The sequence below is a fragment of the Tenrec ecaudatus genome, chromosome 6 (assembly GCF_050624435.1).
Source record: "Tenrec ecaudatus isolate mTenEca1 chromosome 6, mTenEca1.hap1, whole genome shotgun sequence".
Classification (NCBI taxonomy): Eukaryota; Metazoa; Chordata; class Mammalia; order Afrosoricida; family Tenrecidae; genus Tenrec; species Tenrec ecaudatus.
In genome coordinates this window covers 4,926,452-4,954,325 of record NC_134535.1, presented here as the reverse complement: position 1 = coordinate 4,954,325, position 27,874 = coordinate 4,926,452, and the positions used below count along the sequence as shown (strand labels likewise).

The following is a 27,874-nucleotide window of genomic DNA, read 5'->3' as shown; positions in this document are numbered from 1 at the left end:
TGACAATAGCTTTTCCACTTGGACTTGGGAAGTGCAAGTCCTTCACTTTTGTTCATCACTCTCAAAAAGGTTTAGGACTTTTACTTGATCACCTGATAAATAAGTCAATTCCTGGGAAACATTGTTCTAAAGCTGCTATTTTGGTAGGGGTTATTTCGATCAACTTTGGGAGAGTTGCCATTTTAACAATCTTGACCTTCCATCGATGAACATAGATTGGCTCCTTATTTATGTAGGTCTGCATTAAGGTTTTAATTGTCTGACTGTTGAGGAGAGGATGTGTGTTCATGGGTAGAGTTGGATGTGTGTATTATTGCTGAAGTTGGATGCATGTCTTATGTAAAGTGGAAGTTAAATGATATTTCTGACTTCCGTTTTGAAAAAAGGAGCTCATGAAGTCCCTCTAGTTTATCTGTATATAAACAGTGACATTTGGATTCAGTGATGCCGGATCAGCACGGGGAACCTGCGACACGCGTTCTGTCTCCTGAAGCAGCGCTGACTCTCTCTCCCCAGTCTCTCTGTGAGAGCCTTATTCTAGGTGAACTTCCAGCTGGGTGTCTATGCCAGTTTTTTGTTACTACCCTTCGGGTAAGAACTGTAATTACATCGTCAAAATAATAGTTAGAGTATTATTTCAGGGAATAATTGCAGTGGTGTGACGAATATATTATGCTCATCAAATTTATATAAACACAAGCCTGAGTTATTTTAATTGAGTTATTGATGTTGTTTTTGGCTTTTATTCTGTGCTAATCTGTAAAAATAATGTTGGCATTTTTGAGGAGCGTTGTAACGTTTGCACTATTTACATAAAGATCGGTTGATAACCGGTTTGGTAAAAATAAACTGTCATTTGTCCTTGTCTGGAGTGCTCACTCTGCTTCCAGGGCATCTTCAAACCTTTCCTTTTCAGAATTGTGTTCTGATTCAAAGCGCTAATTTTTTGTTGCCTGATGAATTGTCGGGTCCGTTGACTTTCAGAACTACTTCTGTTGTTGACCTTTGTGTGTGTTGATTGAAAAGTTACAAGCATCGTCTGAGGATTAATATTCTAAAATACTGAAATGTCAGGCACGTGGGAATGTCACAGAGGCGTCCTCTGACAGCCTCAGACTTCACAAGGGGCCCGGATACTTCCCACATCAGCCCAAAGACAGACTCTTCGGAGGCAGACCGGGGTCAGACAAGCCTCCACTCTCTCCTCCTCTACCACCCTGTCTGACACAGCCACCCCTCCCTCGGGGCTTTACCTCTCAGCTTGTTCTTGGTTCACTGCAGTGGCTCCAGAGAACTAACTCACAGATAATAGCACTCAATGATCATGCATTTATTAGAGAAGTTAGCAGGCTGCAGTCCCCAAATCAAAAGTGCCCAAGGCACAGTTCTTTGTTCAACACAACCTGTCCTCAGCTGTGCCCTCAGGCAGGCCTCTCTCAGCCCCGGGCCTGGCAAGTGTCCCCAAGCCCTGTTAACACTTCTCTCCACCATAAGCCTCAGCCCAAAGGTGCTCCGCTCCGAGTTCCCATGTGTCTGTAGACCTACCTTCCCAGCTCTGTAAGTCATTTTTTCTGCCTGAAGCCACTCCACCCACTGCTCTGTGGGCTGGGCGGCTAGCCACCCACTCTACCATCAGCTTTTGGTTCCACTTTTGCCCTTCCTGTGCCATTTGCCAGGTGCCACAGCTTCCCGACCCTGCCTCGAGGAGCTTCAGTGTGCAGGCACCTCCCTCCGGGCCTTTCTCCATGGAGCGGATTCCATCTTCTGTTGCTGCCACCGCTTGTTACATCCCCATTGGCTCCCACGTTAGCACCCCACGTTCTCATAGTCAGGGTGCACGGCGACCCTTGTTAACCATCGCTCCAGCTGCACCATCTCATCCAATCAGCATCTTCCTCCACCTTCTCTCACCCCACCCCTCAGGAAAAGAGGAGACCTACCCCACGTGCGGGGTCTGCCTCGGCATCTGGTGGGGTCCAGTCAGACTGGGTGGAAGAGCCATGTCAAGTAATTCACCGCACCACAAGATGTCTTAGTAGAATAAAAATGAAGTTCTTTTCCCTCAAAGGCTTTATGTAATTTTAGTACAAAATGATTTTAAAAACTAACAAAAGTCAAAGAGGAAGCGTCCTGGCCTCTGTGCTTTGTCTGCGGAAGACTCACCCTCTGGGTTTTGTTTGTTGTCTCCCAGGACATGCTTGCCTGGGTCTGTGTGTGTGCCTGTCAGTTCTGTGGCCTGCTCTGTGGGTTCCATGATAACATGTCTTCTTTCAGTGTCTTGATTTGTGGTGGCAGCGTCTCAGCTCTTTGGGGGTCACTTGCTGCATTTATGTCCCCCCTGAGAGAACAGCTCGGACATGTCACACACTGGTCCTCTGGAATCTGCTAGGAGCCTGTGCTGCACTCAGGCAGGACCCCTCGGGGCCTCAAGCAGCAGGCTCTCCCGTTGTTGTTACGAAAGCCGAGACTGAGAAATGGCAACCCACTGGTCCCTAAAATGCCTTCTTGAAACATCGGGGCGGGAAGCCCTTTCCTCAGGGAAAGACCTTCTTGGCACCTGCAGTCGATCTCTGGTTGCTCGTGAGGCCCTCGATTCTGGTCCGGAACTGCCTCTTGGCCACACTGGTACTCTGGCTTACAGACTCCATAACCTTAGGCAAATGACCTCTGAGTTTGGGTCCAGACATTTGGACCATGGAGTTCTTATTAATGGCTACCCGGTCAGCTTGAAGGAGCCCTGGTGGTCTGTGGGTTACACATTGTCTGCCAGTTGCAAGGCCAGCAGTTGTAAACGACCAGGTGCATTTTGGGAGAAAGCTGAGGCTTCTGCGCCCGTAAAGATGTACAGCCTTGGAAACCCACAGGTGCAGTTCTCTCTCCTAATGGGTCCCCCTGAGTGGGAATTGACTTGATGGTGGTGAGTTGCATGGTTGTTATGGCTTGAGTGAGATCATCCACCTAGCCAACAGTAAATGTGAATTTTGCTAGGATTCTGCTGTGACCTTATGAATTGTGTTTTCGGTGCTGTGTTCATGCTGGTGTCTAGTTCCACAGATGCCCTCTTCCCTCGCAGGACCTAGGCTCCTGCCCTAGCAGCAGTATTAACCCAGGCACGGTCCTGGGTTTCAGAGGGCAAAGCCGTGGTGGTGGACAGAGGGGGGTGGGAGAGTTGGCATGGGGTCATCCTGGGGAAGGGGGTGGGGTTGAGTGGGCACTCAGGTTGGAGGCAGTATCTGTTTACCATGAAGTACAGAGTTCTATTACTTTTGTAGCCAGCATTCCTGACTAGTAAGAAATGGCCAAAAGATTCACTCTCTTCGCTCATCAGAGTGTGGTTGCAGGCTGACTCTGAGTTTTGGCTGCCTGACGTGGGCCCACACGGACTTTCTGTGTCTCCATCTTCTCCTGGGTCGTCATGACATCCAGGCTCTCTGAGGCGGAGCTGAGTCAACTCAACAGCACACGCAGCAGCTAGAGCATTTTCCTGCCAGCCTGCCTGTGGAACATGCAGACCGTGGTTCACATGAAGCATCAAGAACTTCGCTGCCCACCCTGACTCTGGGTGATGCAGGCGGCAGGAGAAAGCTGTGCCACAGGGCTGTCAGAGGGCGACCTTTGAGAGGTCAGTCTCTAGCCTTTCTTCTCCGCTGTCTCTGGATGGTCTTCAACTGCCAGCCTCTTGGCTTGCCACTGAGCACTTCATCATTTATGATACTGAGGAATCATCTGGAAATGCCCCCCCCCCAAACTCCAGTAATGCTGCTGGCTGTAATGTTTCTTATGTCTAATTTTAACTGGTCTGTGACTTCCTGTTTAGGCTGGCACTTGCCCAGTGTCTTATTTCCATTATTTAACTTGCACTATTTCAACTGTTTTAGTTCTGTGTGGCAGAAATAGCGTGTCGTTCGGTTTTTTTGAGATCTAGTCCAAGAGTCACTGTCTGTTCCTGGGAGTTTGTATTCCTTTTATGCATAGATTAGCCACTGGTTTCCATATGTACACCACAGGTGTATATGTGTCTACATTAACTGTCTTAGAAGTTACTGAACATCGTATAATGTGTCTTGATTTGCCGAGGCATCTGAATACTAACATTGTAGCAAAGGGGACACCGTACTTTAAAAAAAAAAATCCCCATTTAACAGGACTGTTTCGTGTCCAGATGAATTTATTCACCATGCATCCAGAACGTGATTTTATTCACAGTGCTTTCGTTTCTGCTCTGCTCTGGTCTGTCCTCAGCTTTCCGCTGCGGCCTGCAGTTTTTAGGCAACGTCGCCTCGCGGAATGAGGAGTCCCAGTCTGCTGTGTGGGCGCGCGCGTTCCCAGAACTCTTCTTGTGAGTATGCCCGTCCGAATCTCCCTGAGTGCCGAGAAGGTCCTGGTACCCCCCGCCCCCTTTACCTGACTAACCTCTGGGGGCAGGAGCCAGGGTGGGGTCGCTCTGAGGTGCTGGGAGAGGGCACGAGGGAGGCATCTGAAGGTGGGGCGTGTTCCCTTGTGATTACAGTGGGGGTCGCTCCACTGTAGACATACGAGAAGTTCACTGAGCTGTACGTCTGTCGCGAGCTTTCCTTCAGTGAACATAGGAATAATTACACTGAAAGTACAAGACGAGACCTTCACCCTAGGACCTGGGAGCTCTGACTGAGTCTGGGCAGTTCATTGGTCTAGTGTTTGAGCGCCTTGGGATATGCTCACCACAGTGCTCTGGGTGTGAAGAAAGGTAAGATTTGAGTAGCCACGCCATCCTAGCTGGATTGGAGTGGGGTACTTTTTCTGTTGGTGGACAGCCAGCCTGTGGTTCATAAGGAATTAAGCCAGAGGCCCAGGGCAGCAGGCAATGGAGGCAAGACAGGCAAACAGCAGTCAGGGAAGGCGTGGAAGGACTGGCTGCTTAGCTAGGATCTTTTGCCAGTCACTGGTGACAGTGGTGGTAGAAGCAGCTATTGTCCAAGTGCCTGGAGTTGACATTTTCTGTTTGTTGAGGGCGCTGAAGCTTATGGCAGGTAATTGACATAGCATTGGATCCCCAAGCTCTCCCTGGGGCCACAGCCTCCTCTCTTTCTAGATGCCACACTGAGGCAGAATGGGGCTAGGGCCAGATGGGCCCTCTTGGTACTTCTAGCCCTGTAGCCTGTAATTGGTGCTCAAGATCTTGCAAAATAATTAGGGTTGAGGGCATATAAATACCTGTTACTCTTACGTTAATAATGAACCAGGCAGAAGAAAATAATGACAGGGTTTCAGCTTCAGAAAGAGCAGTTACTGCATTTTGAAGGCGTCTTCCTATGGATTTGGCTCAGTGGATGTTGGTTTTCTCTTTAACGCATTTGGGCATCCACCATACTTCACGTTCAGTGCGGTGGTCGTGGGCCCTTGAGTCCACTCTAGCCCAGAGGTAAGCGAGGTGAATTCCTAGCTCCTTGTTTTGGGGGAGAGAGGGAGGGGCCAACCAGCATATCATGGTCTAGCAATTAATCCCACCCTAAGCCCCCCAAGTGCACAGCCTTGGAGTTGACATGACCCCTGGAAGGTAGTGGTTAGTGGGTTTGAATTGCTGACCTTGTGGTTAGCAACCCTACACTTCCTCTAGAGCGCTGCCAGGGCTCTTTTTAAACGAACCACTACAGTGCAGCAAACTCCGGCATCCTAGAAAAACAGAGGTGAGGCCTTTGAGCCAGCGTGGGGCAGTCAGGGACGTCTGAACTGTTCCCGGGCGCTTTCCTGTGCTCTCTCCCTTGCTCCTCAGGCAGGGCTGACGAGACAGGCTGAGTAAGTCTTGCTACTGCAGACCTTTTGTTGTATCGGGAAACATCACAGGGGATGATGCGCCTGTACTTCTGACGTGTGGGAGACACAGGCCGCATCGCAGGCACATTCCAGCTGTGGCAGCTACTGGTTCTGTGCCCCTGGGAGGAGAATACTCAGTCTCTCGGAGCCTCAGTTTCCACGTTCCTTGTCTGTGATGTGAGGAGAATATCCCCGCTCAGAAGAGGGTTAGAAGTTTGAATGGGGGAAAAATCCTGTCAAAGTGCATGGCCCAAAATGTAATTGACACTGGAGAATTAGCCGTGGCTTTCACGGAGCCTCCTGACTCCCAGTCTGTTGATTGCTGTGGGCTCTCTGCCTCTTGTCTCAGTTAGAGGAGGTCTGTAGTCACCGAGTTACCACTTTTCATCTTTTGAGTTTTCTTTTTAATGAGAGTGAGCATGTTCCTGCCTTATCAAGATACCAACTTACCGTATATACGCGTGTAGAAGCCAAGTTTCTTAGCACATTTTAAAATGCCGTTTTTGTGGTAAAATTAAGTGCCTCGTTGGATACTCAGTTCCTCTTATACTTGAGTACATACGGTAGTCTTTTTCTCTGAGAGTTAAATCCCTGTGCCCCCCCCAAGTCCTCAGTTTCCACTACTTTAATATTGAATATTTGTAATTGTGTCTGGTTTTATATGAGATCTTCTTACCATATATAATGTGTCCATTTCAGAGTATTGTTATCCTTTATCAAAGTCTTAAAAATTTGTCAGCATGTACTGAATTATTCATGAGACGATTATGATGATGTTGTATTCACAGTTCATCATGTTGCTAAATGGGGCTAAGACTGTAACTCTTTTCTTTGAAGCACTTGCTTAAACCATCATGACAAAAAGATTGTGGCCTACTGTTCGATGATCATGTTCACAACCCTCAATGCGGAGCGCATGCGCGAGCTGCAGGAGAACCTCAATGTCGCCATCGGGGTCATCGAAGCCCACCAAATGCAGCCCGAGTCAGAGTGGCCGTGAGTATCTACACCTGACAGACGTGCTTGCTAGCACCTGTCCTCTGCTCAGAGGTGCCGCTCCTCTCTCAGAAAACCAGATTCTTGTCATGCTGCTGTATGCTGCTGTGTGCACGCAGACTGTTCGTGGTCACCCTCACAGCTGACAGGCTTGGGGAGACAGGATCCGCGAGTACCAATCTGAACGCTGATCTTGAACACAGAATGACAATCAGTAAAGTTCCTTGTGGGAGAGGAGGAGAGGAGGAAGTTTGAGTTGGGCCTTGAAGTAGGAGGAGGATATTTGAAAACGTGATGTGCAAAGTTGGAAAGTCCCTTCCAGGTATACAGATTCGGCCCTTGTGGCAGCAATTGATGACTCATCGAAGATGAGAGGATAATGGGTGCCTTGTGGGTGCTCATAGAGATGAGAGAGTCAGTGTTGCTCACGTTGTTCTCCCTGTAGCTACTGTGGCCTTTCCCTGGCTGGTTGCAAGATTTCCCTCTTGGTCTTTCATGAGTAATTTATGGTGTGTCTTGGCGGGGGTGTCTTTGGACTCTTCAGGGAGTCCTGGGCGGAGCAGTCACTGGGCTGCTCACCAAGCCTTCCAGGCTGGCGTAACAGAGTCACTGCCCTCACAATGGCCTGTGCACCCCCTCTTGCCCCCCTTTCTGAGCTCCTGGTAACCACTGATCTTTTCGCATTCTGAGTCTTATTTTTCCAGAATGTTATGTAGTTGGAAAAATACAGCATGTAGCTTTTCAGATGGACTTTGTTGCCTTAGTAAGATACACTTGAGGTCTTCTTCATAGATTCATAGCATGTTTTCTTTTTAAACTTTAATAAGTTGTTATTTAGATTATACCCAGCCGGTTTCTGAGTGTCAGATCTAGTTCTGTTGAGTACAGTCCTCAGCTTGCGCAGCCATTCTTACCTTCTTCTTCTGAGTTGTTCCTCCCCAGTTACGTAAACACCCCCCCAAGGTTCCTGCCTAATCTGTTGTCCGTTTGATTCCCTATAGATAGTCCTTCATAGAGCACAGTGACTCCGATGTAGATAATTCTTCATCGAGCTTAGTGTTCAGAACACCTTTAAGCCAATGAGTGGTTTTAAGAAGCCTAGGGTTTGAAGAGTGTAACTCAGGGAGAATCATTTCAGGGCTCACTCACCTTCTAGGTCCATGAGAATGTGAAATTCTGTCCTGTCATTTCCTCCTTTGGACCAGGGTTCTTCAGTAGACTCTTTGCTCAAGATGCTCAGCAGTGGTAGCCAGTTACTCTCCAGTTCTCTGCTCTCACAGCCAAGGAGGCGGTTGGCCAGAGGGGCAGGGAGCCAAACGAACCATATCCTTCTCCTAGTCCTGACTGTCTCGCCTCCTCCCTTTGTTGCTCCAGATAAATAGAGACGAGTTGTTGTGGCCTGCTGCTCACTTGGAGGAGTTTAAGACCGCCCCAGGCATTTTGCCATGAACTCAGAAGTTGAGCTAAAGCACTGAATCTACGATTAGGCAGAATAACTGGGAAATCCACAGGGTCAGTTCTGCCCTGCTTGATGGCATGGAGCTCGAGTTTGGTAATTGGGATGTAACATGAAACCATTATCCCAAACCTCCAGACCAAGCCACCAACCCCCACAAAGATTTTGGTTGTATATAAGTAGGCCCAGCAGCTAATCTGTTATGCATTTTAAAATTTATCAGTCACACAACTTTTGCCAATTCAACTTTTCACTGTTGTGTAACTTACCTGAAAATAATAACAGGAGGAGATTCTGCAAATGGAACCCTGGTAGTACAGTGGTGAAACGCGGGCCTGTGATTGCCAAGGCCGGCATTTCAAAACCACCGGCCAACTCGGAGGGAACAAGCCCGGGCTTTCTACTCTGCTAAACAGCTTTAAGAGTCTCAAACTCATCGGCAATTCTACCCTGTCATATACGGTCAAAATAAGTCGATGTCGACTTGGTGACAGTTATTGTGGATTTTTTAAATGTTATTTTGTTTCTGTTCTGCAGAGTGACCTCACTTGCCTCTACAGCGATGCTACCATTTCACATTCCCACCAGCAATGGCTGAGGCTCTCGGTTTCCCACATCTTCCCCAGCATTCGTAGTTTGTTGTCTCGTAGTGAAAGTGTGACAGCTTTCCTTGTTGTTGATCTTTGCATCTTGAAGACAGCTGGGGACAGGTGGCCTTTATGTGTTTGCTGGCCACTCGAATGGTCTTGGAGTCAAATTTCTGTCCAAGTCCTCTGCCCACTTTGTAACTGGATTGTTTCCCTTTTTGTTGTCAAGGTTTTACATAGCTTTTGTCCATTAGGCTTATGTCTGCCGTGTGGTCACTCTTTCAGTTGAAGCTTTTCTTTTCACTCTTTTGTATGTGCTGTTGGACACACGTTTCCCAAAGCCCGCTGTATCTCTGCTGCTGTGCTGCTGTTTTGTCAGAGACTGTTGTTGAAAGCTAGGGCGTTTCGGCCAGTGTTGCCCTGCTTGTTCTTTCAGACTTGTATACTTTGAGGTAGTTCCTTGAAGTTCTGAACGTCGTTTTGCATGGTGTGAGGCATGGGTCCTGTTTTCGTTTTTCTGATGTGGGAGTCTTTCCCAATTGAATGGACTAAGTAACTCAATCGACCGTGGATGCATGAGCTTATTTCTGCCCTCATTACTGTGTTCCATTGGTCTGTGCGTCTGTGTTTGTTGTTAATACCTGTGCGAGGCTGTTTGGATTACTGTAGTTGTATGTTTTAAAATCAGGAAACGTGAGTCCTCTTACTTTGGCCTTCCCTTTCAGTCCCTTTTTCTTTTAAGCGTTTCAAGACCTCTTTCCATATGAAGTTGAGGATTGGTTTTTCAGTTTCTACAAATTTATGAAGGCTGTTGGAGTTTTATGTTGAATCTATAGATCACTTTCTATAATACTGACATCCTAATAATATTAAATCTTCCAACCCATGAACACAAAATATCTTTCTACTTACTTAAATCTTCTTTCATTTCTGTTAGCAATGTTTTATACTTCTATTTTATAAATTTTTCATGTTTCTGGTTATATTTATTCTTAGGTATTTTATTATCTTAGGAGCTATTCCAAATGGAGTTGCTTCCCTAATTTCTTTCTCAGGTTTTCCGTTGTTGGTATATAGAAATCCACCTGATTTTTGTTTGTTGACCTTGTGCCCTGCAACTTTGCTCCATTCTTCTTTTAGCTTTGGAATTTTTTTTTAGTATATTCTGAGATTTTTTCATAGTTAGGATCATATCATCTATGGGTCGAGATAATTTTACTTCTCCTTTTCCAACCTGGATAGCTTTTATTTCTTTTTCTTGTCGTATGTTCTTCCTGGCACTTCTAATACAATATTGAATATAAGTGGTGGGAGCGGGCACCCTTGTCTTGTTCCGATTTCAAGGGGGAATGTTCTCAGTCTTTCTCCTTAGCGATTTCACATTGGCTGTTGACTTTTTGTATGTGCCCTGAATCTATTCAGGAACTTCCCTTATAGTCCAGTCTTCTTTAGGGTTTTCTTCAAGAAAGGATGTCAGAAGCAGGAGCCCAGGTAGCATAGTGCTTTATGCGTCTGCTTCCATGCAGACGGACAACTTTGGAAACTCAACGGGGCAGTTCTGGCTGCTGTGTGGGTCACTGTGGGGTCATCAATTGACTCAGTGGCAGCGAGTTTGGGGTTTTTGGTTTTTGTTGTCCGTAAAGTCATTTTTTGTGTCAGTACCCCTCTTGTGTGGCTAGGGCACAGATTTGTCCCAGGCCCCTGTGAGCCTGGGGCCACCGGGATCTCACTTGTTCTTCACAGCAGAATGAGGAACTTGACCTACTTCAGTGTAAGCTTTTATCGGTCTATTCAACTTATACGTAGTTTTTTTTCAATTATTAATGAGGGGCCCTCAAAAATTCACGTAAAAGTGGAACGAAAAGATAATGGAATTTTTCCATGAACACAGTGAAGCCCTGTCATGTTTGTGAACATGTCTTTGTATTTAAACTTAAATTTTCCCCAACGCTGAACTTGGTACATCAGAGTAACATGCTTGTGTTAGAACATCTCCATCGTGGTGAAGCGTTTCATCCACACCACAGGACCAGCCATCGGCATCGCTTAGCGAGAAAAGACTTCTGTGCGGATCTGCCACATTTGTTAGCTAGCTTGGATCTACATTTTAAGTGTGTGCAGTGTTTTAACAGCATGGGATAATAGCCACTGGCTCACAGTGGACACTGTGTAAAAGCTGCTTCAGGAAAGTTGGAATTCAAGTTAGCAAAGCTCACCCAGTGGGTTTCAGAGAGGAAGAAGACTGGAACTTTCTGTGACTGACTCATGTCAGAAGCCAGCCCAGGTGCCGAGGTGCGTGACTTGGGTGAGAGGAACTCAGCATTGAGTCAATAGTGAAAATTGTTATTTGTCAGTGTTAAATAGCGACCCTTCGCTTCAGCTGAGTGAAAACCCACACTTTGCTCACCCTCCCCAACAATGCGGAGTCACTCACAGCCAGTGCAGAACTCCACGAGCTCACAGCCCACAGGTCTGGTTTTTTTTTTTTTTTTTGCCTTCCTCTTGTTTTATTTTCCGTAGAGAGGAAGAAGGTTTCGGTGCCGCCAGGTGCACCAGAGCCACAGGAAAGCGTAGGCGAGAAGGTCTTGGCACGCCTCAGTTTGAATGATTGGAGTAGAAGTCTTCTGAAAGGCTCGGCTGGCTTCAGTCTGTAGGATTGGAAGCTGTTTCATGCTCTCAGATAACCCTGGGGATGAGGGCGCGGGAGTCCATCTAACTCTGCAGGCCCGTAACGTTGCATTGGTACATAGGTGGGAGTCAGTTCTGAATTACACGTTAGGGGAAAGGGAGGAGGGATTTGTTGATTCTGAGATGGAAGCTTTTCCTGTGTGATCTCATTTCCACATTAACTTACCTCCGGTGGATTATATTTTGCCACCTTTTGTTGACGAGGAACCTGACCCCCCATGCGGTAAACCAGCTTGACCAAGGCGACCCAAACACTGTCTAGCAGAGACAGGATGGGAAGCCAGGTTCTGAAGGCTTAAACATTTATATTATGTCATGAGTTAGTTATATTCAGTAATTTTCAGGGACAGACAGGAGGGCCACACAATAAAAGCAACATTATAATCGTAAATAAAGCGTTGATCTCATTGGTTGTATTTGACTTCTTGCGTTGGGCAAGTCTGCTGCAGAAGGCCTCTTTCAAAGTGTTAAAAAGCAGATAGCGCTTTGAAGGCCAACCCGCACCGTCGTCTTTCCAAGTCACTTCGCATGCATGAGCAAACTGGACCGTGACGACGGGAGACCGGGGAAGAGGTGATGTTCTGGATCATGGTGTTGACGAAGGACGAGTGTCTTGAAAGAAGGGCAGGCGGAGTGACCCCTAGAAGTGTGGATCGTGAGACTTTGTCTCGCGAGTTTGGGACATGCTGTTGGGAGAGGCCAGTCCCCGGAGAAGAACATCATGCTCGGTAAAGTAGAGGAATTGGCAAAAAAGCAACAGCTCCTGGTTGAGCTGGGCTGACACAGTGGCTGTCGGGATAGGCTTAGACAGAAGCAACAATTGGGAGGATGGTGCTCGACCGGGGTGGAGTTTCCTTCTGTTTTATCCAGGTTCTCTGTGACTCAGAACCAACTTGATGGCACCTAGCAACACTTGAATTGTCTCATTTCTTTCCATGCGACATTTTCACTCCAAGGCCAATATCGTCTTGGTTGCAGGATGGCTCTTGCTTTATGCACACTAACGTCTGCTGTTGGGCTAAGTAGTGTACAGACATTAGACAAAATAAGCGTAATGGTCATTGCTCTGCATACTGAGCCTCTTGGCAAGATTCAGTGTTGCTACTGTGTCCTCGGCAGGAGAGTATGTATGAAACGTTACATTGTGCACTGCTCAGACAGCAGGAGGGCACAGGGCAGTTGATGGGCTGGCTTACGTAACTGAGGGCCCTCTTCTTCTTGGTATAGTGGATCCCAGTTAGTATAATGGGCCCAGGGCTTCATAGATGCCATCAGTCCTCACCTTTGACTCACCGCTCTTCCCCTGTGCTGGTTTCACGCCCCGCTGACTTCTTGCCTCCTGTGGTCTCGTGTTCGTCATGGCCGCCAGAAGTCAGAGAGGAAGCCAGGATTGAGTGCTCAGACTGCTTCTCTGCCATCACTCGCTCCCTGGGTGACCTCATCTAGTGCCTCAGCGTCAAATGCCACATTCTAAGTGGATGATTCCCAGTGTTATCTCTGGCCTTGACCTCTTGCTGCGCTCCAGACATCATATGTTCACCCTCCAGCTGGTGTATGCCTCTAATTGGCACCTCCTGTTTATCGACGCTACAGCCAAGCTTCTGATGTCCACACCTGAGCAGCCAACTGCTGTCTCAGCCTGTATCCACTCAGTAATCGACATCACCATTTGCCCAGTTGCTGAGGTTCTAGAACCTTCCCAGCTCAGAACTTAAAGGTCAACCCTGATTCTCTTTTGCTCCCATTCACCTGTTTTCATCAGCCCATCACCACGATAGACCCCTTCACACAGTCTCCGCCAACAGAGCCCCAGGGCTGGCGTCTCTAGACAGACCACTGCAGTGCCTTCTCCTCTTGGCCTGAGTACCCTTCTTAAAGTTTTCCTCTGAATCATGCCACTCCTTTGCTTAAACAGCCCCTCCAGTGGTTTCCTCAGGGCCCATACATGGCCGCGGGCCTACTGACCTTGTGGTCTTCTGTCTTGGTTCTTGCTCATTAATGCCCACGGGGTTTGTCCTCCCCTGAACCTTACCTCCCACTGCCTTCTCTTTACAGCTGTCTTCCCTTCAGTCTTTGCCTGCTGGTGTCTCCAGAGAGCCCTTCCCTAGCGCCTTTTCAAATAGTGTCCCATCCCTCTCCAGTTTCTATTTCTTCACTCTTCCTTGTATTGAGCACTGTCAGAAACTGGGCATTTTGTTTATGATTTATCTATAGCTATAGTGTAAAGAACGAACAGGCCCTACCCCCAGGCCCTGTCCTTTGTCTTGGTCCTCATGCCCATCTAGGTCTTCCAGGACGGGAGTTGACAGGCTGCGATCCACGGGCCAAATCCAGCCCACCCCTGTCTGTGTAAATGAGGGTTGATGGGGCCGCCACTCCATGGCTCCCTGCATTGCCCGTGGCTGGTGTGCCGTGTGCTGGCAGGGGTGAGGAATCGCAGCGGGGCTGTGTGACCGTCAGTCTAGAGTGTTGACTCTGACTCCCTGCAGAAGCTGCTTGCTGACTGCGGACGACTGGGTGTCGTGCTAGCTGGAGCCAGGAGTGGTTGTGGCATCCTTGCCTTCACCTCTTCTAGACCCACCTGCTCCCTCGTCCCTTTGGAGAAACACCCAGAGGGGAAACAGGCAAGCCTTTTGAAAAGGACCATGCAGTTTCTTCCATTTCCACCATGGGCCTTTGCTGCGTGACGATGCAGAAAACCTCTTTCTTTTCTTAAATAGGAAGATTACTAGATACTGCAACTTCACCCCAAAGCTCAGTTTCTTGAAGTAAGATGATCTAGAAGGCCCTTCAGTGGGGAAAGTGAAAGCTTCTTGATACAGGTGTTGACAGAAGAATAGACCTTTCTATAGGTGGAGTGACCCGTGGCTGAAACAATGGCTCGGGCATAGGGACCGCTGTGGGGCTGGTGCAGGACCGGGCAGTGTTGCCTTTGCTGGGTAGAGGGGCGCTGTGGGCTGGAACCAACTGGGCGGCACCTAACAACAACTACAACTACCAATCCATGTATTGATAGCTGGATACCCACTCTCTGATTATCTGGAATTTTGAGTTTATGACCGTAAACCATCTATTATCTGACTGTACGTCAGCATCTGGCAGTGACAGATGCTGAGGTGCCAGTGACGCTGCTGGGATGGTTAAGGTTATGTGTCAGCTTGGCCTGGCTAGGATTCTCAGGGGTTTGGCAATTATGTAATACTATAGCCATCCCCGACGTTGTGCTGTGATGTAGTCATCGGCCTCTTTTGCGTACTACTGGTTTTCACATAACAACCTGCTCTTGGCCACCTGACTGTGTCTGCAAGGGAGGAGGAAATGCAGTGGGTGAGAGAGATGTTCTCATTGGTGTCTCCACCTCCATTTTGTTCCATAGTCCATTCCTACCTTAAGTTGGTTGGGAGATCAGTTTGACAGTTTTGAGTATTCTTAGACATCTTGCATCAAAATGGTGGTCAGCTGCTCTAGGCGTGACGGAAGCAAGAGGTGCACTCTGTGTGAGGCCATTTGGCCTGTCTGTGAAGGGCCAGCATGTTGTGGTGGTGAATCTCTTTCATCTGACTGTCTGAGAGCGGTATACTGCCATTTTAATTGTTCATAAGCGGCTAAGCAGGTTCCTGTGTCTGCAGCAGGCTCGCTGCGTGCTGTGCCCTGCCCTGGTGGGACTATGACCTGGCTGTCAGGCGTTCCTGCTGGAGTTGAGGTCCTTCCTTCAGCTGCCCTCTGGTAAAGGAGATTCACAATTCATAAAACGCTTCAGTCTAGTTGTCACAGTGGCACTTTGAAGAAAACATGCCCGTCATCTTTGCCTCCGGGCGCTCCGTGTGCTGATCTCTCAGTGCGGCGTGGAGAGCACTGCTTGACGGCAAGCGTGTTTGTGTGGTAACCCGAGACGCCAAGCTGGGGACCAAGACCATGTCCCTGCCGTGGGCGGGGGGGGGGGGGCATGTTCAAATAAAAGGGAAGATGTGACCATTTCTTTTTTTTCATTTTAACAATTTATCGGGGCTGATACAATTCTTTTCACAGTTCATACATATACATACATCAATTGTATAAAGCACATCTGTACAGTCTTTGCCCTAATCATTTTTTTCTCTTTTCTTCTTTTACATTTTATTAGGGACTCAAACAACTCTTACCACAATCCATACATATACATACATCAATTGTATAAAGCACATCCATACATTCCCTGCCCCAATCATTCTCAAGGCATTTGCTCTCCACTTAAGCCCCTTGCATCAGGATGACCATTTCATTGGTAAAGTCTCACCAAAAAGGTTTAATAGATTTTCTGTTTGTACTTGATCTTGTAACTAAATTTTATTCTGCTTTTTAAACTACAGTGATGCATTTTCCCCCAAAACTTAAGATAAAAGCTATTAAGCTCATAGGCCCTCTCTGCCACGTGAGCACGCTTGAATCATTGCATTAAATTTTTCAGAGGTGAAATTTGAGAAAAATAGCTAGAGGGTTATCCAATTCTTTTGGCTGATAATGAAAATTTGTGGGTAAACTTCCCTCTACCCTTTGAGATGATAGTCTTCTGATGTGTGAGATAAGCCTGCTGAGTCGATAATGCCTTGTCCTTTTCGACTGTGTTTTTAGTAACCAAATGTCTCCCCTTTCTTTCTTAGGTTCTTGGTTGTCACGGACCATTTTCTGAAAGACCCGGAATTAGTAAAAGCCATGTTTGCTAAGCTGAGCAACCAAGAAAGGTAAGGCTGAAACCAGCGTGGTTTTCAGTGTTGGGGGATTCCGTGTGGACTAGTGTCCTGTGCACATGATTGAAAGGCCAGGTGGGTTCACTATTGGCACGGGGTCTCCGAGTGCTTGCTGAGGGGTGGGTGGTAGGTTTCCTTGCGTGGTCAACGGTGCAGCACAGTGATTCACGGGGCGGGGCTGCAGACGAGGTGGGTGCCATGTTTCAGTGAGGACGCATTCAACAGCAACATAAAAATGATGAAGAACAAAATTGTGTGCTTCCGCCTCGCTTTGATCTTAGTTGTCTGTGTGGCTGGTTCCCCAGCAGTGGGTGTGAGCTGGCTCAACACTTGTGCTTTTGATCCGGGGGCCCTGGAAATTGTCCGTATTCACACCTGGAAGCACTTAAAGGCTACAGGCAACTATGGGGATCTGTTTGACCCCGTTGTATGACTGGAAATGGGGCCCCGTGGCAGAGAGAAGCCACACTCGTCCCTGCTCAGTGGGTTCCTTCCTTCAGTCAGTTGTGTGTACAGTCTGCTACGACAGACCACTCACAGGTTCTTCAGGGAGGTGCCTGCCCTTGAGAGCCTCAGCGCCTGCCGGGGAGATGGGAGGGGAGATGTGTGTGGATACTGGAACTCTGACACCTTGGAAGAATTTTTGGGAGAGGAAGCAGAATGGTGCCCCCTAGACTGAGGTGGTCAGGGTTTGGGGGATGACGAGGGAGGCGGAGGAGCCACTGGGGTCCCGGCAGTAAGTGGGCTGCAGGAAGAGGAGGCCCACTGGAGGGGCGTGGTTCTGCCAGGCTGTGTTAGGAAGAGAGGGACATGCTCCAGCTGAGGGCGTCACTGGGCATGTTTGGGGACACTGAAACGTGGTTGGAATAAAAGGTCTTCGTGGCAAGAGAGCACTGAGGTTGGGAGCAAAGGGTTTTTGTTTTTTTCAACAGTGATTTATTGAGTGTGGACCCAGCGCGCCTGGCAGACTCCCTCTGGTTCTCATGAGAGTAGCAGTTGTGTACGATCCTGTCAGTTCTGACTGCAAGCAATGCCATGAGACCGGTAGAGCTGCAAGTGATAACCCCGCCCCCTTTCCCGGGCTGTCCTTTGTGGGAGATCACCAGGACTTCTCTTCCATTGAGTTGCTGGGGCTTCCAATCACTGGCCTTTGGGGCGGCTATGGGCACTTCATCCCAGTGCCACCAGGCTCCTCCGAGTGGTTAGGGTAAAACTGGGCAAAGAAGTGGGTAAACGTGCCAGACGGTGGTCCATGTTGTGGAGAGGATAAGGTGACCCTGCTGCCCAGGGCCACCAGGGAGGCACGGTGGTGCTGGTGCGTGGAGGTGAGGTGCTGAGGGAAGAGGCAGGCCCAAGCCTGAGCTGTAGGCCAGGCTCCGAGTCACTCTTGAGCAGACTGAAGCTTCTCATCTTGCCCAGCAGGGTGTGCAGTGAGCTCCTTTCTCCCTGGGGCATCTGGAATGGTGTCACCTTGTGCCCTCAGGAGAGCTGGGAAAGTTTGCCCTGCTGTTTCTCAGCAGTACCTGTCTCAGAGCCGCCCCGGGCTCAACCTCCTGAGGGAGGATGCCCAGCTGTTAGATGCAGAAGTGTTCAGGGGATGCTTGCGGGAGAACAGCGCTGTGTGCTGCAGAATGGGCCCCTGGGGGCTTGGTGTCAAGCTGATAACCCTCTGGTGGACGGTTGAACCCACTGGCTACTTCGTGGGAGAAAGTGGAGGCGGTCTGCCCCATGAAGAGTACCGCCTTGGCAACTAGGGGTTGTCCAGCTCTGTCCTCCAGGGTCGCCACGAGTCCGAATAAACTTGTAAATAGGGGGGTTGATTTTGGTTGTGGTGGGCTGCTGGACTCATCGGCAAGAGTGGGAGTCAGCCACATCAGATGGCCTGAGTGTGCATGGCCAATGAGCCGTGTGGTCACGCTAGCTCCTTTCAGTGTGCAGTCTGAGCCGGCTGAGCCTTTCACCCAGGAGCTGCCAGCTTGTCTGGGCAGATCTCTCAGTGAGGACACTTGGGACGTGGTGTGATTCAGCACATGAGAGCCTGCATGCCTGCAGTGCCCCAGCCCCCTTTGCAAGGAGTGGGAGGACGGTTAGCAAACAAACCAGCTGCTCTTGGTGAAGAGCCTTTGTGGTTTGCAGGTGTAGCCTTGTTGCTCAGAGCAGCTGCTGCTGGTGGGGCCACTGTTCACAACTTGGGACAAGTTAGCTAACCTGGAGCCTGAGATTGCGATAGTTGCCACCCCAAGACATTGCTGTGCTCGCTCCCTGGCATTCGTATGAAGTTCCCAGTGCCTGTCATGGGACTGTTGCCCAGTCAGTGCGAGCTGCTGCTGCTGCTAATACACCTGCTCCTCACTTCCCTTCTCCTTCTCCTACAGGCACCTTGATAGCAAGAGGGGGAAATCCACCCAACTAGTTTTGGCATTAGCGATGTACACCTGTAGGCTCCAACTCCGAGGTGCCCAGTGACAGTAACTGCCCTGCTTAAGTAGTTAAGGTGTGTGTCGGGTGGTTTGGCATTTCTAGGTGGTTGTAATTTGGCACTGGCCTGATGGCATATTTATCCTCCTATCTTGTGATCTGACACAGGCATTCCTTTGTGATGATTTTTGCTTAAAGCTCATCTTTGGAACCTGACCAGGTCGATAGGGGAGGAGTGCATGTGTTAATGTTTCTGCTACCACTTCTGTCAATGTCACTCCTGTCACCACTCCAACTGTTGTACTCTTTCCAGGACCTTAACCTTTCCTCCCGAGAACATTGCTGTTACAAGGTAACAAACTGCCACTGTCACTTAGTCCTCGCAGTGGCCTGTGGAGTTGACTGTGTCCTTTCACGGCTTCCAGGTCAGGAGTGTGGGGTTGCTGGGCGGAGGCGTCCGTCCTGGGAAAGGCCGTGAAGTGGCGCCTGAACTCAGTCTCCTGCTTCCCATTGATGACTCAGACCTCACAAGGTCCATTTCCTAACACTTGTCTGCCTCCCACTTAGCTTTCTCTCCAGGGATCGGCACATTCTTGACCTGTGTAGGCCACCATTCAGCCAGTTATACATGGGTAGTAGCTTAAGTAGAAAGAACGAATGGAAGAATTCTACCAATGTCTTCAGTCTGAAGTTGATCAAACGTGCAATCAAGACGCATTGGTAGTTACTGGGGATTGGAATACAAAAGTCGGAAACAGAGGAAGGAGTAGTAGTAGTTGGAAAAGATGGTGTTGGTAATTGCTAGAATGTAAGCCGACCATTTGTTGGAGAGGTCAAGATTTGAATTGAATTAGGAATACTTTATCTCTACAATCCCAACCCAGGATATGCATACAACCCACTGTGCTCAGTCACCTTCTCCCTTCCAGTCTTTGTGGCCCACCACCCACCTCCTCTCATAACAGTGCCACCATACCAGGATGGGAGATGTCTGCCTTTGAAAATGGTAGCCTGCAGTAACCTAACTTCAAAATACAGTGTTTTTTTTTTTTTTTTGGCTGTAAAATATTATCCTAAAGCAGCAGTTCTCAAACCTGTGGGTTGCAACCCCTTTGGGGGTCGAATGACCCTTTCCCAGGGGTCTCCCGATTCAAAACAGTGCAAAATGACAGTGATGAAGTAGCAACAAAAATAATGTTATGTTTGGGGGGCCACCACATGAGGACCTGTGTGAAAGGGTGGTGGCCTGAGGAAGGTGAGAACCACTGCCCTAAAGCCTTTCATGTACTCTTTGCCGTCAGAATCCCAACTTCAAAGACTGAGTGTGTGAACTAGAAGTGAAATTTCAGTGTCCTAGTGGTTCAGTGTCCAAGAGCAGTTGTGGGAACTGGACTTGAGGTGGAAAGCCGGAATTTCACACCCCATGTGAGAGTGTTACACAGCTGAACTCTGACCAGCAGCCCTAGGGCCATCGCAGTTAAAGGCCTGAGAGCGCGGAAGTGGGAGGTTGGCGATTGGAACCCCCCGGGACTCCACCGGAGGAAGACTCGATGATCCGGGTCTGGAGCGGTACTCGCCAGAGGGGCCCCACAATGTGGCTTTTCTCTGCCACGTGGCTCTCACAGCCGTGGCTTTGGCCCTCTCTAACGGCCTTTGGGGTTTCTGCCTAGATGACTAAACCAGTGAGTAGGGTGTCTTAGGCTCCTCCTCCAGTAGGTCTTCCAGGGTGCATTGGTGGGACTTCTATCACCATGTACCCAAACTGGCAGAAGGGGGGGGCGTCATAACTGTCCACATGCATAGCCCCTTTGCTTGACTCTTCACTGCGGTTGAATCCACCTGTTTTCTGTCTTAGGAAAGGGGGTGGGAACTGTGATGTACAACTACAGTTAGTGATTCCGGAAAGTATTCTCATTTGCATTCTGACCAAGTGTCCTGTTGGTGACTCTGGAGAGGGATGGTGTCCGGTGGTGATTAGAGCTTGAGCAGGCCGGGCATTAAGGATGGAGACTCCTATCAGAATGTGGAGACTTTGTCTTGAATAGGGTTGCTTTGAGCTACCAGTGAGTCAGCTCACAACTGATGGTGACCCCATGTACGAGGGACCAAACCCCGCCCGGCCTGCAGATTGGACTGTTGGGATCCAGAGGATTCTGTGGGCTGGTTTGGGGAAGCAGTCACCAGCCGGAGTCTGGAGCCCACCTGTAGCTGGTTAATGCTGCACTAGTCAGGGCACCCCTCCTGGACCGTGGGTGCTATACCCCAGAACCACCATGGTTCCCCTGGAAACCACTGCTGTCCAGGCAACTGACTCGTGTTAGGCCCACGTGTGTCAGTGGGACTGTGCTCTCATGGTTTTCAGTGGCTGACTTTCTCCAAACCTTTCCCTCAAGGCACCACGAGGTAGACTTGAACATCTGACCTTCCAATCAGCAGCTGAGTCTGTTTGTAGTACCCAGCTCTTACCTTACTTACGAGAAGCTTAAGGAACCCTGATGGTGCATTAGTTAAGTGCTCGGCTGCTAACCAAATGTTTGGCAGTTCAAATCCACCCACGTGGCTCATGGAAGAAGACACTTGATGAACAGTTTCTGTTGGGGGCCAGTTCTGCTCTGTCCTTAGGATCCCTGAGTCGGAAATTTGATAGTGTGCAACAAGAGCGGGAGACTTGGTGACAGCCACCTGCCTTGAGGAGCATCTGCGGGGATTAAGTGAGAGGATCCACTGACATGATTTCAGAAATGCTGCATTATTTCCATTCTGAAAGTACCGGTATATAAAAAGGACAGGTTGGAAAAATCTCTGGTTTCTGCAGCCAAGTCTAAAAAATAAACCAGGATTTAAAAATTGGTGACTAGTTAATTGATAATAATTTTCCTTTATTTCCCCACCCCTACCCCACATCCCTCCCAGTAATTTTCTTTTAAAAAAGAGTTTTCTTAGTTAAATCTTAAAAACAAGTTTAGGCATTTAAAACAAAACTTTCCTTAAAGTCTCCGTTGCAAACACTGCTAGCCTTGTACTGTTGGGCAACACGGACTCATGTAGGAATCTCTCCTGGTGTCTAGGGTGACATTTCTGGACCTCATGATAGCCAAGATCCTGAGTGATGACTCGCTGGCCACAGATGACGTCCCCGTGTTCCTGAGCCACGCAGAGCTGATGGCTGGTGCCTTTGTGGACAACTGCAGGAGTGTGCTAAAATTGACCTCAGAGCATCAAACTGAGGATGAGGTGAGGCCACAGAGGCTACTGGCTCAAATGACCAGGGGTAGATTTGCCTGTGGAATCCTTTTAAAGATTATTATTTTAATTACACAATTAACTATAGCCTAGTGTTTGCCAAAAAGGGAGTGTGTTAGACAGGGTTCTCTAGAGAAGCAAAACCAGGACACTTACGATAATATGTATATATATATATATATATGGATAAATGGATAAAACATGAAGAAATAAACAGCTAATTAGTCTACAGAGCAGTACAGAGGGCTCAGTTCAACTTAGTTCCATGAGACAGTTAATATACAGGCAGTCCTTCAACTCACAAGGGCTGCTGGGTATACGTCAAGGAAGCAGACAGCTGAGTCTTCTGTAGAGCAATATAGGCAGTCTGGCCACAGCCAACAAACAGCTGGTGGGTCACCAACAGTCAGCCAGATGACAGGGTGTGACAGTCCCCAGCTCAAGTGATGTACACACCAGCAGTGTGGCGAAGCAGGTCTTGAAGGAACCTCAAACTATAGTGACACGGTCCACGGGTTGGGTGTCCCACAGGTAGTGTAGCTCGCAAGTTGAGGCAGAGCACTAGCTAAGGCAGCTGCACACTGGTCTGATCATCAGAGAGCAAGAGCCAGAAAGGCGAGGCTCACTGAGTCATTTATCTCTTTGCTTGTCAATTAAACTGCCACTTTTTTAATCCCACGTGTGTTTATTGGCCTGATTGGAAAAATAGAATGAAAAGGTAATGGAGTTTTCATGTGAACTTTTTGAAATTTCCTTACACATTTAAAAATAAAACTTTTTTCAGATTGTTCCCGTTTTCTTCTCCGGTTTAGCAGAATGTAAGTTCCTTGAGGGCAAGGCTTTTTAAAAAAAATTTCCTTTCTTCCCCCTGGTCCTTTTTAACAGACCATCAGCCTCATGAGGGTAGGAATTTCTGACTTATGCGTGTAGGACTGTGAACATAGTAGGCACTTTGCAAATGCCTGCAGAACGAATAAGCAAACAGTATATTATGACTATCTTTTTAAAATGCCATCATTGCATTGTATGTAAAGAGTTTACCATAATACATGTGTCTAATTCCCTGTGATAGGATGTTTCTGATGCTTGCTTTTACTTATAAATTGTGCTCCAGTGGATGTATTTATAGTGAACCCTGCATATTTCCAGTAGTAACGTGGGACCTCATCCAGAATGCTGTCCACGACGGAGATTCCCAGCTATTCGTCATGCTGTTAACCTACCTTGGATCACTCTGATCTTCTGTTCCTGAGGGACAGGAGCTAGCGCACGTGACCTCTGTTTCCTTTCTCCTTATACAGAATGTCTCTCTTTCCCTGGTTTAAAAATCGATTTCTTCTTTCCATCTGTCTGGAAGTTAGAGTTGTTTTTCTCGCACCCTCCGGGTGCCATGCCTTTATGCTTTCTCTACGACAGTAAATTTGTAAACTTCTCTGGGCATCTTTATGCTATTTTTCCCTTGGTGGATTTTCTTTTCTTTTTTATGGAAACTTCTATTGGACACAGTCGCACTTAGTATCACCGGCGCCCAGCATGTGTAGGTCTCCCCTCAGCCCTGTCTGCCTGCTGGTTTCACTGCCCTCTGCTTTCACTTTCTTTCCTTTCCCAGCTCACTTCTTCAAACATGGTCACTCCTCATTGCCTGCTGGCTCTGGTCTCCTGGGCCAGTGAAATCAGTCTTTCCAAGAGCATCCGTGGTTTCCTCAAATCCCATGCTTCCCTGGTCTGTATCATTTTAGATCTGTAGTGTTCGACAATACTGGCTCTGCAGGGTGTAGCCAGAGCTTTTCCCTTCACCTCCACAATCTTAGTCTCTGCCGCTTCTTCAGTGGCGGTTCTATTGCGATTATTTTTCTTGACCATTTTCCTTCTTGCACACGAGTGTTGCAGAGTTTTTATCAGTGTACTCTCATGTTTTCATGTATCTCCCATCATTTTTTATCCCGCCTCAAAGTGTCTTCCGAGATTGGTGTCTGATAGAGGTCCTCCATTCCTTGCCTTCCTGTTCATTGAAAGCTCAGTCTGTACTGGGTAGTACATGTGGTTCACGTACTTGGCTGCTGGCCGAGAGGTTGGAGCTTCACCTAGAGGCACCTCAGAAAAACAAGCCTGGTCATCTACTTCCTAAAAACAGAACCCAGTCATTACGATCGTATGAAACACAGTGCTACTCTGACAGTCATGGGGTCACCACGATTTGTCACGTCGATGGTGACTGATTACTAGTATTGTCTAAAATGGAGGCAGGTGTAGTGTCTGCCATACAAGTTTTACTACTAATTTCAGAGGGTTTTTTCCCCCTCATTAACTTTACCTCTGTGTTCTCCCATACTTAACTTACATCACTCTCTTGTCCCAGTCATTTGTCTGTAAGAGTCCAAATATAAGAATCAAAGATAGTGAATTTAATAATGTAACTATAAATTCTGCAAATGGAAGCATGGAGGAAAAAAGGGCTGAAAAATTACCAGCTCTCAACAGTGACCATTTGGACACTATCAGTCTAACATATGTATAATTGGGAGTCCAGAATGAGAAATGGAGCAGAAAAAAATATTTGAAGAAACAATGGCCGAAAACATTTTAGATCTGAAACTCAGTGATCCTCAAACAGGATAAGCACAAAGGAAAGCTCTCCAAGGACCCTCATTGAGGTCTCTTCCTAAAAGCAGACCGGAAATCAATGATTTGCTATAACCATGGGACAAAGATAAGGGTTACTACTGACTTCTCATCAGAAACCATGGAAGGCAGGATCCAAAGGAATGCCTTCCTTTTAGTGAAGGATGATCAAACCTGTTGATGTGTTAGTTAAAAGGAGAGAGAAAATGTTTTTATAGAACTGGAAGCGGGATAAAACTATTTTTAACTAAAGCAAAGAGGACTTGTTGTGAAGCACTAAAAGAACTGTTCATGGGAATTTGTGATGCTGAAGGACAGTGACACTAGAAGGAAACTGGTTTCTAGGAAGGAGTGAAGGGTGCCATGCTCACGGAAGTGGGTGTCGAGCTCCAGACAACACATTGCATTGGGTCAATCTGCTGCATAAGACCTCTTTAGGGTATTGAAAAGCAAAATGTTACCTTGAGCATTAAGGTGTGCCTGCTCCAAGCCATGGTATGGTATTCAGTCCCCTCAGATGCATGTGAAAGTTCAGCATTGGATGGAAGACTGAAGAAGACTCTGTACTTGAATTGTGGTGCTGGTGAAGAATATTGAAAGTATTTGGACGGCCACCAGGACAAACATCTGTGTTGGGAGAACAGCCAGAGTGCTGCTCCTTAGAGGCAAGCAAGGATGGCGAAACTTCATCATACCTGGACATGTTTTCAGGAGAGGACAGTCCCTGGAGAAGGAGGGCAGGCTTGGTTGAGTAGAGGGGCAGTGAGAAAAAAGACCCTGGACAAGATGGATTGACACCGTGGCTGCAGCAGTGGGTTCTTACAAAGTGTAAAATCGCTCAAAGACATCGAAAAGCCTAGGCACCCAGATAGACAAGCTGAACAGGAGGCTAATCGGTTGTTGCGTTTTTCCCTCATTTCAAAATCTCTTCAGTTTTGTGTGATGTTTGTGTCTTTCCCCCTACTGCCTCCCGAACAACCCGAGTCATGCATAGTACTTACACCACCGCTCATCTTTGTACTGTGGTGGCTTGAGTGTTGCTTGAAGCTATATTTCAGATCCAAGCAGTCACCCAAGGTGAGGAGGTTTCGACAGAACTTCCATTCTAAGAACAGACTAGGAAGAATGGGTGGCTGTCCACTTTAGAGGGATTAGCCATTGATATATTTATAGATAACAGTGGAGTATTGTCTTGTTATAAAGAGGTTGGAAGGGATGCCAAATACTTCCTCAGTGTAGAATCGACTTTAATGGACTGGGATGGATTAAAGTTTTGGGGACCTTCATTACTGATGGGACATGACTCAAAGTGAGGAGAAACAGCTGCAAACATCCATCATCACTAATCGGAACATGGAATGTACTAAGTATGAATCTAGGAAAATTAGAAGTCATCGAAAATGAAATAGGACTCATAAAGACCGATCTGTAGCATAGGCATTAGTGAGCAGAAATGGACTACTGGAATCTGCCTCTTTGCATTGGAAATCATGATTTCCTTTAATTTTCATTACTTAATCGTGGGTGTAAAACGTGATGAGTTTTCAGTACATTGCAGTTATTGCCATCTTTGGCCTGGGGCGGCTCTTCAAGAAGCTTCAGATATTGCAGATATGCTCCAGCAGGAAGCTGGACTTTGCGAGCTTCCTGCTTGTTGGGGTGACAGAGTAGCCAGGATCATCTGTACACATGCATCTGGAGACAGAGACTGTGGTTAGAGGGGGTGGTCACTGCTGCCGGCCTACCTGCTGTGGAACAGAGGGGCTGCTGAAGCTCTGAGAAGTTCACTGATTTATCCAGGAGGACTTCTGTGTAGTTTCCATATCATTTTGCTAGAGTCTGTATATCAGACAGCGTTCCGTGTTAGCTCTTTGTAAGCATGCACGTCAGTGATGCTGATGACACCCACCATGCCTTGGAAGCACGTCACCACCTGTGTCTCAATGTTTCCATCCCAGACAGAAGATGCACAGCATCTCCTCAGCTGTAATGCCCCTCCCACCGCTGCCTGGGGATCACGAATAAACGTTGGTTTCTACAGTTGATTTGTCTTTTCTAGAAATTTTCTACCTGTACGTGGGACCATACAATATTGATCCCTCTGTGTCTGACTGACTTCATCATTTGGTCCAGCACAGTATTTCCAAGGTGTCTCCGAGCTTCATTTCTCTTTATGGCTTAAAACGGTTTCATTTTATGTAGAAAGAGGCTTTTTAACCTTTAATTAGTTTCAAACTCTTAGTCCTGAATTTTTCTAACTTTTTAATCAGCCAGTGGAAGTTATTAAAATGTATGTAACAGGCATTAAAATGTGTGCTGTTTCTTGCTATTTAGACTGAGGTGTAACAATGTTATATTCGATTATCACTGTTAAATCTCATAGTGAACAATAAATGCTCGTTCAGAATTAGCAAGAGAAAATGATTTATTTGAATCTCCTAAGTAGAGACCAATAAAACTTATTTAAAATTAATAAAAGAAAAAATATATTTTTGCAGGGGCAGTTGATACTAACATCCCTTTTATGACTGAAACGTATTTATAGTCTCTATTGCATTTTGCCCAATACGGAGGACTTAGAAGTGGGGTGCAGAGTCTATAAAATATTCACATTTAAAAGTTATATACAAGCTACTAAGAAGAGCCCCGATGGCACTGTCGGGCCTGCTCTGGACTGCTGACCTCAGAGTCAGTGGTTCAAATCCACCAGCCTCTCTGTGGGAGGAAGTTGACACCATCTATTCCTGTCAGTATTTGCAGCCTCCTCAACCCTCTACGGGGAGATTGCTCGGAGTCAGTCTACTCAGTAGCGGTGGTGCCTAAAAACCATGCTGTTGGCAGATTTGGTCATATTATCTGATTCTGATTTAGTAGATAGCCTTTTGAATTAAGATTTGCTAGTAAGGATATCCTTCAAAGCCACCAGAATGTTGTATATGTTTACCCAGAACTAATGAACAACTCCCGAAGCCCAGGTAGCATAGAGGTTACGCGTTGGGCATAACCCCAAAGTCAGTGGTTCAAAACCACTATCTGCTCTGTAGGAGCTAGATGAGGCTTTCTATTGCCTGTAACCCACAGGGGCAGTTCTACCCTGTCTTCTAGGGTCTTTCTGAGCTGGCCACTAAGTGGCTGTGAGTTTTGGAGAATGAATGCACATTCTGCAGCCGGAGCTCCTTCAGGCTCAGCATTTTACAGGATTCCTGTGGAGAAGAAATTAATGTACTTCATGGGCTATTTGCATCTTTAAAGTGGAACTTACATGCTGGCAAGGCTTTAAAAGGAAAATATTTGCATAAATGTCATGTATGTAGCTAGTAATTTTGAACATTCCACTGTTGGAA

General features: G+C 47.4%; 1 protein-coding gene across 1 annotated transcript in view; it reads left to right on the top strand.

Moving 5' to 3' along the window:
- ATXN10 (ataxin 10) overlaps positions 1-27,874 on the top strand; it is a 147,858-nt gene that overhangs the window by 38,634 nt on the left and 81,350 nt on the right. Inside the window, exons 4-7 of the mRNA XM_075553501.1 lie at positions 4,243-4,339; positions 6,631-6,789; positions 16,161-16,241; positions 21,734-21,899. Coding sequence (XP_075409616.1) covers positions 4,243-4,339; positions 6,631-6,789; positions 16,161-16,241; positions 21,734-21,899 — 503 coding nt within the window. The remainder of the gene's footprint in view (positions 1-4,242; positions 4,340-6,630; positions 6,790-16,160; positions 16,242-21,733; positions 21,900-27,874) is intronic.